This window comes from Pogona vitticeps, chromosome 1, assembly GCF_051106095.1.
Source record: "Pogona vitticeps strain Pit_001003342236 chromosome 1, PviZW2.1, whole genome shotgun sequence".
NCBI lineage: Eukaryota > Metazoa > Chordata > Lepidosauria > Squamata > Agamidae > Pogona > Pogona vitticeps.
In genome coordinates this window covers 269,905,559-269,920,805 of record NC_135783.1, presented here as the reverse complement: position 1 = coordinate 269,920,805, position 15,247 = coordinate 269,905,559, and the positions used below count along the sequence as shown (strand labels likewise).

General features: G+C 38.8%; 1 protein-coding gene across 6 annotated transcripts in view; it reads left to right on the top strand.

Moving 5' to 3' along the window:
* KIAA1549L (KIAA1549 like) overlaps positions 1-15,247 on the top strand; it is a 234,456-nt gene that overhangs the window by 101,822 nt on the left and 117,387 nt on the right. For 5 of the 6 annotated variants that reach the window (XR_013540902.1, XR_012082440.2, XM_078384011.1 and 2 more), the window contains exons 2-7: positions 396-722; positions 3,591-4,202; positions 6,847-6,959; positions 10,196-10,415; positions 11,569-11,702; positions 14,766-14,928. Coding sequence is in view for 4 of the 6 variants with exons in the window: in XM_078384011.1 (XP_078240137.1) it covers positions 396-722; positions 3,591-4,202; positions 6,847-6,959; positions 10,196-10,415; positions 11,569-11,702; positions 14,766-14,928 (1,569 nt within the window). In the remaining 2 variants the exon portion in view is untranslated. The remainder of the gene's footprint in view (positions 1-395; positions 723-3,590; positions 4,203-6,846; positions 6,960-10,195; positions 10,416-11,568; positions 11,703-14,765; positions 14,929-15,247) is intronic. The other variant, XM_072985815.2, reaches the window with a different exon arrangement.

The following is a 15,247-nucleotide window of genomic DNA, read 5'->3' as shown; positions in this document are numbered from 1 at the left end:
GCAACAGTTAGAACTGGAGCACATATACCCTGTTTGTCCTATGTATTTCTAGTGGGGTCAGTCAGTAAAAGAAACAGCGCATGCTCATATGAGCTTTTAATTTCCTTCTGACAATCTGAAGTATGCTGCCAGCCTAGCGAGGGTGTACTTTGGTGACCTTTATTTCCTCCTGAATGTTATAGCTATAGGAATGACAGAAATGCTGATGAAAAGGCATTTTGGAGCTGCATTTTGACCCAGTCTATATTTGCTCATACATCTCCCCGTCAAGCATGCCATTTTCACTTTCAGTGGGAGGGGGGAGTCTAAGTCCTCGTTAACGAAATTCTGTTATATTGTATGATTTGAAGGCTAGATCTTTGGATGTCATTCAGCAAAAATATATTATTTTGCAGGTACTGAGCAACAGCAGATAAATGTTGCCCCCTCTTCAGAATCTTTTACCAACTGGAGAGCTATCTTATCACCAACATGGCCTTCTAGAGAACTTGAGTCTTCCTCAGTGGCTGACGTTTCAGTGAAGCAAGCCTTGGAGAATGCTAATCTGCGTCAGATAATAAGAAGTACATTAGCAGGGACACGGAGCAGAACGATGGATCAAACTAGGGTTTTGCCAACTCTATATCAAGGCAGTGGCAACAGTGCCTCCCAGGACCCTCCTGAGGTATCGGCTGAGTCATCCATGAGGTCTCAAGATGCTGATGAAATGACTATTGTATCAGGTTTGCCTCAGATCAGTGTGTTTTCTGCTTTGTCCACATCACCATCAGTGACCCGTCCAGCTAATACTGTGCCATCTCAGATAATGCCATATGTAACATCTCCCATTTCAAATGAGATTTCTCCAGGATCAGACATACTTTCAACATCTTCATCTCCATCCTTTTTGCCATTTGTTAAAAAGTCACCTCATGTCATTATTGTTTCCAAGTTGACTGTACAACCCACCAAAGTGCCTTCATCCACAAATACAGAATTTTCACTCATCATGAACACCGCTAACTCTCATATTCTTAAACGTTCAGGTAACCCACTGAACATACTAACTGCTAGAAATTCTGGCAGAAGAAAACATTCAGTATCCAGAAAGGGTGGCAAAGAGTTTTCAGTTGCTCCCTCTTTTAGTAATAACTCTGGATTGATTAATAGATACCCTGCAATACCAGTAGGCAGACACACATCCTCAAGGAATTGGAAGCTGAATTCTCCTATTTTGCATGCAATAATATCAAACCAAACTTCTCTTGTAGTATCTGCTCAGAAAATGCTGTTGAATTCTAGCAAAAACAGTTCCTTCTCGGGATTATTTCATAAAGCATCTTCTCTAGCAATGCTTATGAGTCAACTGCCTGAAGCTGTGAGATTTCATAAAGAGAGTGACATTTATGTATCTGCATTTCCGTCTGTTCGTAAGAACAAGATGACAAATCCTGGGGTTTCTGTATCAGCCCCCCATACTTCAAATATTCCATCTGCATTACTGAAAACTATTAACATTTTGTGTTCTGTACCAGTGTCTAGTTCTGCCAAAGAGAGACCTTTGACATCAGCTTCTGAAAATCCAAGACTTTTTCATTTGGTGACAAATGTGTCTTCCTCAACAGTGTCAACTCCAGCTATTTCAGAAGCAATAAGCACCAAAAATGCAATAGCTGAAGTACCAGCACTTACAAATATACCACTCTCCTATTCCACAGATAAATTTATTTCTGCAATAGTGGGAACAAATCAGACTTTTAACACAGCAGCACATGTTACTGTTTCTTTACCAAAGGGGAAAACTTCTCTAAAGGTTCATTTAGTGAACCCTCACATCACTAGGTGGGCTTTCACAAAAGACACTTCTGGTACAACATATGGAGTCATACTTCCTAGAGATAATGAACCTGCATTGTGGCCTCCTAATTATTTCTTTGTGAAATCGGTACTCCGCCGATCTATCCCAAAAGTTATGGCAGCCTCAGTGTTCACAGAAGCCAATGTTAATAGTGTCCTTCCTTTCCAGTCGTCATGGACACAAACCACAAAACCACAGACCTCATGGAAGCCAGTGCTTGGGAAAATTTGGTCACAGGAAAGAACCCGCTCCAGTGCATTGTCACAACCTTTGCCGACTTCCTTTAGGGGCCTTTTGAAATCTCATCCCATTAATACATTTATATCTTCCCCTTATCATTCTGTGAATTTACAGCTACCAGAGTATAATGAACAAAGCTCATCTCATAGCTTGGAGGAAGAGAAAGGGGGAAATGTAGGTAAATCTACTATTACAGAACATTTATCTTACCCACCTTTAAATAAATCTGATGCTGAAATGCGCGAAACCTTAAATATGTCTGAGACATCCTACAGGCCCACCAGCCCACCTTCAGACATATATGTCTTGGCCTCATTTACTCCAACAGTAAAAAATTTGAAAAGCCCATTAGCAGCTTCCATAGGTGTTTCTAGTGCTGCTTCAGAAGGCATCTCAAGTACTTTTAATGTAGGAAAGATAGGGAAAACCACAGCTTTAATTTCTCAGTTGGATGTTGGAGATTGGCAGTCTTTTACTGGAGTTACAGGGTCTTCTACAAAAAGAATGGCCACTATGTCCCAACTTACAAAAAATAATGCAAGCCCTGTACCTTTAAGAATAATGTATACAGAAGTTCCAGATCTTCAGCAGCAAGCAAATTATCTGAATAAACAAATCCCTTTTAGCTCTACAACATCGTCTGTTGATATGCCCATACCATATGTTCAGAGTATTTCAGATTCCACAGTAACCAGAATCAAGTCTGAAAGTCTCAGAGAAATTAACCCATCCTCATTGACTATGGATTCATCCTTTAATCAGAATTTTTCTGTTCCTGAGAATTTCTCACAAAGCACGGAAGTACCACCACTGCAATCAAAAAAGGATACAAACACTCCTGGAAATATTCTGGAGTATTTTACTGCTAGAAGCATGAATTTAACTTCAGACTTTGAAAAAAAATCTAATTCTGTATCTAAGGAATTCACAGCTGCTTACAGAAGACCATCTACAAAGGTGAATGCATTCTCCCCAACTTCATCATCATATTCTCACTTCTGGCCTTTTGTTTCTTATGCCAAAGCCCAGACTGTACTGAAGACTCAAGCAACTGACTCAGAAAGCCTAAGCACACAGAAAGCCTTCTATGCTACATCATCTCCACTATCACTGGCGTCCCAGTTCATTACTAAATTAACTGTTCCACTGCATAGTAGTAAAAAAGGAAAAGCTTTTCCCACCCCAGTGTATGATTTATTAAATTCAACACCAGTATTAGATGTCATTGAAGACTACATGCCTTCTAGAAAAACAACACTGTTCACTAATAACCTTGGTTTAGAAACAAATAATTACTTGAGTGCAGAGCCACCAACATTAAGAGCAGTAAGATGGCATACAAAAGGTGCAAATAATGACCTAGATACAGTTAAAGTGCTTAATGAAGCCTTTGAGATCACTTCATCGCAAACACATACCACTAATGCAGCCATCATAACCCCTGTCCATGCATCACAAACACAACTAACTTCTTTGTTGCCAACAACCGACTCTACCCATTCTGTCATTACAGTGTTACCGTCTGTGTCTCCTGGTGTAATACCATCTGTAGCAACTTCAGAAGCAACACCAATTACAGGAAATTCAGCTCCGACATCACCAATGCGGACTTCATCCTTGTTCTCACTGAGCACTGAAAATTTGCCGTCTGTGATGGCATTAAGCACGTTAATATCTACACTAGCAAAAAGTAGCACTGCCACAAAAATGGCACTGACTTTAAGCCCAATAGTGACACATGCAACATTTCCAGTTGTATCAAGAAATGAGTCTGCAACACCTGTGCATACCACCAGTTCACTTCCAAACTCTAAGTCTAGTACAGTTTCATCTCCCACAACACATACACCAGAACAAACTGAAACAACAGTACTTAACCACAGGAAACCCACAATCTCAGACATCACTAAAACATCAACTGCATACCCACTGACAATTACAGCAGCTTTGACATCTATTACAGCATCAGCGAAAACAACTAGACTTCTCCCTACACCTGCTGAAAATACCTCTGCTGCTGCTGCTGCTATTACTACCCCACCAGTGTCAACTGCAGCTTTTGCTAATGTGACAACAGTTCTTCCTTTGGAATGCCAGCTCTCCAGAAACCTTCTTATTAAGACAGGTATGAATATGTGTAGGTATTAATATGGTGGGGTGAGATGCTGCCTTTGGCAAGAAAAGTGATATTAATATCAGGTAGTTAAAAATAATTTATTAAATGTCACTGGAAGATAAATTGTGGTTAAATTGTGAGATGCAATACATGCATATTTCAAAGACTATTAATAGTTGTACAGTTAATTAAAAAATAATAAATTGTGCAATGTGACATTCATGGGCCTCTAGTTGTGGTCATCTCCTGTTTGCTCTACCAATGCCAGGTGGTTCAAAATTCTAAAGGAAAGAGAGCCATCTGTGTTCCACACAGAAAATGAACTGTTTGGCAAAAATGTCACAGACAATGTAGTAAGAGTAGCTATTGTTACAACCATTCTTAGGGTAAGTGCCTGAACAGATGTTTCTGCTATCTCATTGCTTCCTAGCATGTATCAGAGACCTCACCTGGAGCCTGGACCAATTAAAGAATCTGACTTCCTCCTCATGAGTAAAAATCACAGATGGGAAGTGTTAAGCTGCCAGATGGGCACTGTTCCTTTAGCTTTGGGCCTCAATCTGAATATAATGCTAGCTTGCTCTTGGGAAGCCCTGGAGATGAGGGATGAGATCAGGCAGGATGCATACAGTTCTCTGAATCAGTGGATTCTGTGGGCAGGATGTTGTTCTGGGCAGTGGTGGCATCAAGTTTTTCTTGATTTCCCTTGAACTCTATAGGTATTAGATCTGTTAATAGATTCCTCCTCTTCCTCTGATGTCTTGTCCAATTCTGGCTAGTTCTCACAGGAAGCTTGCTGGTCATGACAGAAAAAGTTCCATGTAGACATGATCAGGATTCCTCCTTTGGTCTCTTTTCTATATATGTTTGCTGGGTTGGTAAAATGTCTTCCTAAATTATGTGGTTACTGCAATTGTTGCATTTCTTTCTAAGAATAACAGGTCACTGTTAGAGCATTTCCTTATACATACTACATATGTCCTGAACAATTCAGACACATCAGTATCAATGTTCACCCATCAGTCAGTTCCAGGATAGTTCTAGTGTTGACACATTAACTGCATCTCTTGCCTTCACTCTGTCTTGACTGTGGTATCCTTTTGGACCACATGACTACAACAGGTATTGGGAACACTGTGTTGCAGTGGTTCTGATCCTTGTTCTTAAGATGTGCTCAAAAGGTGGTGCTGAGAGAGCAATTTTAGCACTGTGGCCTTTGGTGTGTGGTATACCTAGGGCTCTACCCTGTTTCTTATATTATTTATCTACCTGAAGCTGCTGGGAGCTTTAAGTTATGTTGGTATTAGTGCTGGTAACAGGATCATCTTTTTCCTCCACAAGAGTACATTCTGAGTTTTGGAGTAAGGTTTCATCAGAATATTGGTGACACCTGTGGTGTCGAACTGTGGCCCTCCAGATGTTCTTGGACTTCAACTCCCAGAAGCCTTCACCACCACCTCTGCTGGCCAGGATTTCTGGGAGTTGAAGGCCAAGAACATCTGGAGGGCCACAGTTCGACACCACTGCCTTACTCCAAAGCTCAGAATACACTCTTGTGGAGGCATGAGTTGCTCTTTGATATCCAATCAGTACCTTTGAATACTACCTGAATTCAGTGCTGTGATAGGCTGAATGAGGGCAAACAAACTAAAGTTAAATCCTGAGAAGACAGAAGTACTGCTGGTGATCAAAAGTCAGGCTCGGGGACTTGGATTCAACTTCTTTTCTAGAAGGAATTGTGGACCACAGATAGATCAGGTTCATAGTCTGGGAATTCTCTTGGATTCTCCAGATCCCTTGGGATCCAAGGTGGCAACAATAATAAGGGGTTTGTCTACACAAGTTTGCTTAGCATATCAGCGGTGTCCTTTCCTGAGCCAAGCTGATTGATTGATTGATTGATTGATTTATTTATTTATTTATTTATTTATTTATTTATTTATTTATTTATTTATATTTTTAAAATTTTATTTTATTTTATTTTATTTGACTTATATACCGCCCACACTACCCAAAGGTCTCTGGGCGATTTGGCAACAACCATCCCTGCCTTTCTTACCTTATACCTTGACTAGTATAAAGTGCTCTACATGGGCCAGGGAGGATCAGGGATCTTCACTTGGTGCAAAATGAGTGATATGTGGCCATTAGGCTGCTAGCTGGTGCATTGTATTGTGCTCACATAACCCAGATACCGCAAGAGTTGTCAAATGACATATCTGGGATCATGTCCCCCCCAGAAATTATTCTTTCATGAGGTTAGTAATTCCTTTTAAGTTAGAGGGATATTAATTTATCATGATAACCTACTTTGCAGATTTTTTTGAGTCATGAATGTCAATAATGCTAAATGGCTTTCTTAATCTATTTTAAGATAATCCTTCACTTTAAAAAAAATGGCCTGATTTTAACGACTTGGCATGCCTGCATGGGTTTTAACTGAGTAGCAGCTAGTGACCTTTGATTCCCAACCATTTGACTCCCAGCTTTTGTCTGCTTAAAGGTGTCAGGGCTGAGCTCATTTTCACTTACTATATACAGCTTTTTTTTGTGTGTGTGTAGCCTGTGTGACCAGTCATTATGCTTTTGTAATAGAACATTAAGCAAATGAACAGAGGTTGTTTATAAATTAATGTGTGACTTTGTGTCCTAGTTTTGTTTCTGAACACAAGAAGGCTGCTGCTGAATGACTCCTTCAAGCAGAATGTCACAAAAGGTCTTACCCAGGCATTGCGGCAGGCTTTCAACCAAAATGTCAATGCTCAAGTAAGCACATTTAGTTGGTATTTTATAATCAAATTAAGAATGCAGTCTGAGAACTGAATAGTGATGAGTTTAAAATACTGCTTCCTGAATGTCCAGAGTTCATGGAAATGCTTTTGAATGTATATGTGAAAATAAATCATTTTAAAAACTCACATTTTCTGTTGAATTTCATATCATTACAATACTTATATTTGTACAGGAACTCAAAGAAATATCACTTCAATAGGATAAGAAATATAGACAGGAAGTCCATCAGTAAGTGAAACAATACGTATCACCTGTATTCATAGGAAACTGCAGATTATTGGTACAATCAGTTTTTGGGGTAAAGTTCAGTCTGTGGTGACTTTTTATGTTATCAACTGCTGGGACACTTCTCATAAAGAGTATTCAGAATAAATTTGAATACTGATCAGTGGATTCTGTAGACAACCATATAATTATTGCATTTGACAACCCAAAGCCATTTGGGCTGTTTTTCTTTTAAAGTTGAATTTAAAAAGAAATGCTGTATCTCCCATTTTCCTACTCCATCCCTTCTAGTAGAAGTTTGAATGTTTAAAATATATAGAACAATGTTTTAGTGATGTATGAAATATAATTAATTTCAGCGAAGTCATTATCATTTTATAGATTAAGTATTTAAAGGGTATTTAATGTGTGGGTGTGAAAGCTGGACAGTTAAGAAAGTTGCCCGGGGATAAAAATGACTTGTTTGAAATAAGGTGCTGGAGGAGAGCTTTGCAGATACCCTGGACTGCCAGAAAGACCAAGTGTGTCCTAGATCAAATCAAGCCTGAATGATCTCTGGAGTCAAAAAGCTTGAAGCTGAGGCTATCTTGCTTTGGGCATATTGTGAGAAAGCAGGATTCTCTGAAAAAAGACAATAATGCTGGGAAAGGTGGAAGGCAACAGGAAAAGAAGACCAAATAGGAGATGGGCTGGCTCCCTAAAGGAAGTCACAGGCTTGACGCAGCAGGGCTATTGAGTGCGGGACATTTTGGAGATCGCTCGTTCATAGGATCGCCATAAGTTGGAAGCGACTTAACAGCAACAGAATGCCAACAACAGAATTTAAAGTCTGTACAATGGAAGGGAAATTATTTCTATCCAAACAGTTTGATCTTATAAGAGTTATCAAAATAAGTCCTACATAGTTCAGGGGGACTAGCAAACAGTAAGTAAGCAAAGGATTGCAGCTTAAATGTGGCATTTTTTAAATCTGATAACTAAAATTGATTTTTCTAAAAAGAATATAATTGTGTTCTCATCCTTTAAAAGGAAGAATTCTGGTTTTGTTTCTTCCAGGAGAACTCTCTCTCTCTCTCTCTCTCTCTCTCTCTGTACATATATTTCAGTTGGTTTTTCTCAGTGTGCCAGTCGAATGTTGATGTGTAACAGCCTAAAGCTAAATGAGGATTTATAAGAGTGTATAGTATTTCTATCTGCCATTTGCAGTCAGCTTCATGTCAGTGGGAAGATAATATTTCTACAGTTTCTCCTGAACCTAGAAGAAAAATGACGTTAATACCGATTTTTCTTGCCATGATTAGGTTTATACCTCCCTGCCTTAAAAAAAAAATTGCACATCTGTCACCTGCTTGTGATCGTCAAGCAGTGCAGGGCACAAGCTTTTACTTGTCCAGAGTTTGGAGAATATTTCACAGTGATGGCAGTTTGTCTCCCTAGAAAATTCAGTGTTTTCTAATGGAGCAGGTAACAGGGATTCAAATGTTAGTCACCTTCCTTGTGGGTGACAGCTATTGGCTTGCAGACCACTATGACATCTGAAATTAGAACATTAAGAATATTTCTGTACAGAGTTCATATTTACAATTCCTCATCAAATTCACTAGGAAACCCAATAACAAGCTTGAACTGTCACTGTTAAGCTGCCCTCTAGCTTGTCTGATTTGTTGATTTCTTTAAAGTTTAAAGAACTTTAAATCTGCTGGTAGAAAGCAATTTTGGGGAAAAAAGAAAATGGGGTTGAGGAGAATAGGAGGCACATTAATCACTGTCCATTTTAATTACATGGGACAAAAGGTTATCTAGTGTAAAACTACTGATGGGAAATATATCCCTTATATCTGTAGTGGTAACATACTGAAAAGACAATGCTTGAGGTTGCCAAGGAGATTCTTAGTATACAGTTCTGGCAGAAGCATGTGTTTATAGCATAAATGTTGGAGGTAATTCTTCAAGAAAAACAAAATGTCATATTTGGATTTACTGCCCAAGGTTTAAACATGTTAAGGAAGGAAGGAAGGAAGGAAGGAAGGAAGGAAGGAAAGGAAGGAAAGGAAGGAAGGAAGGAAGCAGCCAGGCTATTGTCTGCTGTCTCTTGTTCACAGTAGAGGAGACTTAGAAAAGTTATTTTTCAGACTGCAACTGCCTGAATGATCACAGAGTGGCCTGTAACTTTTCCAGGTTCTGTTTTATTGATTCTTCTCCAGATGATTACACCATCTGAGGCAGAATGGAGAGTGTTAGAAAACAATCTTATGGTAAAGATTTTGGATCAAATAGATATTAAGGGAAATGTGGATTTTCTCCAACTGACTTCAACTCCCACAGTAGGATTTTCTCAGACATAAGAGCTTGGCGAACCAGACTTATAGATTAAGCATAGCAATTGATGCCCCTTTCATTGCTATGGGACCTAATGAATAGGGCATAAACAGTTTACAAAGCCAGCAGTGAACATACTCTGGGTAGCTTAGGATCCTTTGAGAATAAGCCTGTAGAGGTCCTGAAATAGATTAGTGAAGTTACTGAGAAAGGTGACCATAAGGCTTTGATGTCGCATGCATGCCAGCATCATGTCAAATCACAACAGATGGGAACAGATTTAGAGGTCATAGGTAGCCAAGGTGCAGTGAAATGTTGTGATTTTGTGCTCACTAATGATCTTAAGGAAATGTTGTTTTTCTAAATGACTTTAAATTTTATAGAAAGGAAAATATTATCTTGAGTTTCCTGAAGTAGAAATTACTCTAATTATGCTAATTGATGGCTCAAAAAAACCATTGGAATACCTGGTGTGCATACTCAGTTAACCTGGTTGATTGGAATTTGCAAGACTAAAATATATGATTCTATTTCTCTCTGCAGTGAAATCATTCATGCAGCTCTCTACGAGCTTCTAACTGCACAACTGAAATAAAATTATTAATTTGAAGATGATGTATGAAATTTAGGTGAATGCTGTTTTTCCCGTGTCCTTTTTTTTCCAGATTGAAATCCTGGAACAATCAAACAATGTGACAGTTGGTTACTATGTAACTCAGGAGAGACTGGTTTTCATACCTGCTGTGGTTATAGAAATGTTGATTGCTTACGGTGTTAGTAATGCCACTTCGGATATTAAGGAACACGTGCCAAATCTTCATTCTGTTGCTGTCTTAGCCTTGCCATGGACCCCACTGCCAGCTTACCACTTTCAACTGAAAACAGGCAAGTCATGAGTGTACATCTCTGAAGAGAAGCAGCTATAACCTACAGTATTAATCTTAAATGGCGATTAAAAACTTCATTTGCATAGTCCAATTTATTTTATATCCTTGGCGGGAGTGTCCCAATGCAGATGAACCAATGCAGGCTGTCCATTGATAATGAAATTTTGCTGCTTAACTTAATATTAATCAATGACCAAATTTTGGGTAGTTAACGTAGTAAGCTACACTAGAGTAGGCCCATGGGGTTTGGTAAGTAAAATTCTCCATAAGTTTTATTGTGTCAAATGGGCCAACTCTAGCTGTGACTTATTTTAGCATAGCAAGTGGCAGTTAGAGTAGGCCCATTTGAATTTATGGAAGAGTTGACTCACCAGATCCCCAGTAATTCAGTGGATTTACTATGCTAAGCAACAGGATTTTGGTGATTAAGTTTTCAGAAATGGATTGACAACATTTGGTTTAATTTACTTATGAGTCTAAAACAAAAGGTGTGAAGCAGAAAGCTTTCTTCACTCTCACAAGTATCACATCAAAAGATAAGTAAATGGAGAAGAGGCCTTAGATTCTATGTGAGAGTGAAGACCAGAGAAATGGTTTCCCATTCTCTTCTTTCCGTGAAAGGATCCTCAGTGCTATGCACCCAGTTTTATATTGTCAGAATCATTTTAGAGGTTTCTGACAGATTGTTTGCTGCTATGACTGTCATAACATGTGATGATGAGGCACATGTTTAATGCACATGTGGTTGGCATGGGTCCCTTCCAGCTCTACAGTTCTAAGATTATTCAGCAGTAGTAGTAGTAACAGCAGCAGCAGCTGCCACCACTGTTTCTTTTTTCTTTTTTAGAAGAAAGGTAGGATAAAAATATTTTAAATACATATTCTGGTATTTAAATCAATCAGTCAATCAATCATCATCGTCGTTGTCATAGTAGTAAAGCAAATATCTTATTACAGCTTATTTAATGCTACAACAGTTTCCTGTGCTGGATTCTGAAAAGCTTTTGTACTGCAGTCTTGTGTATGCCTGTTCAGAAGTAAATTCTGTTCAGTGGAATTTATTTTCTCTTAGGCAGGAACAGGATTGCAGTCTTTTGAAAGCAAAACAGAAAATGCATGCTCACTTAACATGTTGGTTATTCTTCATCCAGAACTGCAGTTTGTGGGCCAGTCGGACAACATACAGTCATGCATATTTGTCCAGACCATGGAACTACGATTGCAGAAAGCATTTCAAGATGCTGAGAAAAAAGTCTTCAACACCACTAGCAAGTTAACTGTTCAGGTGAAAGTTCTTTGTCTCTGCCTTTTCTCTCCCTCTCTCTTTCTTCTTCTTGCTTTTTATTCTCTTTTGGCACTCCTTCTAGATTAAGTTGATTTTATTTAACAGCATAGTTAGTGAAGAGGACTGATCTTGCATCCTGTGTTCATTCTTTTTTTTTCCCTGGATTTCATAGTGCTTGAAAAGTACAGTAATAATAAGTAACACATTAAATATATTTGTCCAGTCCAAATTTATGTGCATGGAGATATGTATGTGGCATATTCTTCAATATGTATATATTTAGTAGCTTTGATAATAGTTCTTAATTTAAATTACACTAGAATAAAACAAAATTGTAAACTGTGTCCATGTATTAGAAATGTATGTCGTTATGCCCCTAACAGTCATTTGGTATGGCATTTTCGCTGGATCTAAAGCAGCAGCTCTGTGCAAAATTTCATAGCTCTTTAGAAATTATTAGCAGTGCAAGTAAATGGCAAAATATATTTTTGGAATTTGTATCTTTTCTAACCTCACCCATAGGATGTTTTGTGCAGATGGTATCCCACCAAGTGGAATGCAGACCATTAACTATGTATTATGGCTTTCCTTGTACAACCCTCAGGCCAATCATTTTTATAGTTCCTTTAAAGCAACAGAATGAGAGCTGTTCGAAGCCCCTGTAGGCTGCTGTACTTGGCAAATATGTTGTGTTTGGCTTGGTAGATCAGAGGCAGAGGAAACTCAGTGTAAACAATTTTATTAAGAAAAAAAGATAATTGAAAGTAAAAATACTGCAGCTGAAGCATGGAAATACTGAGGAAAATGATATTTACCATATTTTTCTGTGTATAAAATGCCACTTTTTCATAAAATAATTAGAGGAAAAATAAGGAGGGGGGAGGGATCAAAGCGCTTTGATCCTTGCTTTTTCCCTCCACTTTTTGCAAAAAATGTGGAGGGAGAAAGCACCCCCTCCACTTTCTTTGCAAAAAGTGGAGGAGTAAAGCAGCTTTTTGCAAAGAAAGTGGAGGGTGAAAGCACTTTCCTTGCAAGAAAGTGGAGGGGGAAAGTGATTCCTTCCCCCCCTTCACTTTCTTGAGAGGAAAGTGCTTTTCCCCTACACTCTCTTTGCAAAAGACTGCTTTCCCCCTCCAATTTTTGCAAGGGGGAAAGCAACTTTTCACAAAGAAATCAATTTTGGGTTAGAAAAGTGGGGGTGTCTTATACACAGAAAAATACAGTATTGATAGTGATATTTATTCCATTTTACCAAGGGAGCTAATGGCTTCTCTAATTCATTATGGTAGCACGTCTGCAGTCCAGAGCTTGGAAAATTTACTTTTTGGGGGCCACACTTTCTTCATCTCCTAAACCAGGCTTGCAATTTCCAGAATCCCACATTCAACAAATGCATACAGTATATGTGTTCTGTGCCGTCAAGTTGAAACTGACATAGAGAGAACCCTAATAGGGCTTTCAAGGTAAGTGAGATATTTATGGAATAGTTTTACCAGTTTCACCCCTTCAGTGGGTTTCCATGGCCAAGTGGGGATTCAAACCCTCTTCTCCAGAGTTCTTAATCCATCATTCTATCCACTACACCACACAGGGAATCATTCAACATATATCCACTCCCTCATAAAAGAACAACCCAGTACTGTGGCCAGGGCCACAGGCTGGATAGTTCATCGTTGTATTTCAGAAAAGTAACATTCCAAGCTCTTATTTAATGGTACTAAACACTTTTTAAACTTCTTGATACTTAAGAATATTTTAGTTGTAAGCAGGGACCTGTGTTCTTTATACTGTGTACAGTGCCTACCATAATTTATGGCACTCTCTTCGAGTTCAGAATATGAAGGGGAATAATCCTTGCTCTTTTGCTTTTCTTATGAACCTCAAAAAAAGATGGAGGCCTTGTCTGCCCTAGATATTTGCTGCAGGTCAGTGCAAATTGAATGCACGTGCATTTGACCTGCCTAAAACGCTCTGTAAGCATCTGACAATTTGTGTGGGCATGGCATTACTTTGTAGAAGATGGCACTACTGTGAAGATAGGCACATTTCCCCCACTTCAGTTTGGTGCACTTCAGAACTTTGTGTGGATGGAGGAAGTTGTGACTCACCTGTGCATGGAACATGTGGTGTGTGTCCTTTGTAGTTTTCCTGCCCGTTCCCTCATCCACTTCCTTTTCAATTCTAAACTTTCTCAGAGGATTTGGTGTACCAATGCCTCTCTCACCTTGTTTCTACTTTGCACAGTTGACAATCCAACACATTTTTGACATGAGGATTTAAATGTAATAACATTTTCTGCATTAAGCAGGGGTTGGACTCAATGGCCTTCCAGGCCCCACCCAATTATTCTATGATTCTCTGAACAGATGGGGGAGCACAATGAATAAAAATCAGGGACCGTCATTTAAAAGACAGCAGAAACTAGATCAGTGGCTGAAATTCTTTCATATTCATGCTTATCAAATACCTCTCACATACCCAGTATTATGCAGATATAGGATGTGCTTCCAAGGTATGATAAGAAGAAATAGATAATGAATGTAGTAAAAGAAATGTGAATTTTGATCATTCCAACAGGAATCAGTACAGTATAGAGATAGATGCATCATGCTTGCTTAGAAAAGAGCATCTTCTGCTCTTGCTTAGGTATTTCAAGACAAAGCTGAGAGCAAGGAAGAAAACTTTCTTCCACAGCACACCATTATGAACAAGATATGGATTATACCTGTCCTGTGCTTTTCCCCATCAGCTCGGGGAACCTAGTGTAGACTAAAGTGCCCAAAAGCTTTAAATTGTGTCATCTTCTGAAATGTTGGAACAGAAGCTTCTGAAATGACAACTTTCTGGATGTACCCTCTTGTTTCCAAAGTGAAAAATGTTCCCTCCAGCCTGCATTCAGTAATAAAACGGGATAATCTAGTTGAGAAGTTAAAACACCCACAAGCATGTACGTTTTACAATAACAGCATGATTAAAATTTTCCTTTGTCATTTGCACTGATGTGGCATTATATGGGGAAAGTAACAAATGAAAATGAAACTACCTGTTATTTGTTTCTTTCAGATTCTGAACACCTCAAATATTTCTCAGTCTGTCAGTCTGTTTTATGTGGTGAGAAATGAAAGTACAGTCTTAAATGGCACAGTGTCAAGCAACCTTCTTAATCATCTTTCAGCAGAATTGGTGGGATTCTATCTCACCTACCCACCTCTGACTATCGCCGAAGGTAATCCTTCAGGATCTCTTACACTTTTCACTATTTGCTTGTGAGTTGTGTTTTGCAGGAAACATCCCTTGGAAACATACCTGTTGTTATGTACGTACCACAGCTTTGCCCTGCTTTAAATACATTATTTTTCACACAAAACAAATGCTTCCTTCATCCATGTGTTTGGCTAATAATTCTTCCTTGTATTCGAGAATGCAATTCTTCCTTTCTTAAAAGAGTCCTAGATTAGCATGGCAAATGTTGTTTTGAGTGCATATGTGGGGCAGGGGGAAGCATGTGATTCATACAACTATGAAATACTCATTTTTATAAGGAC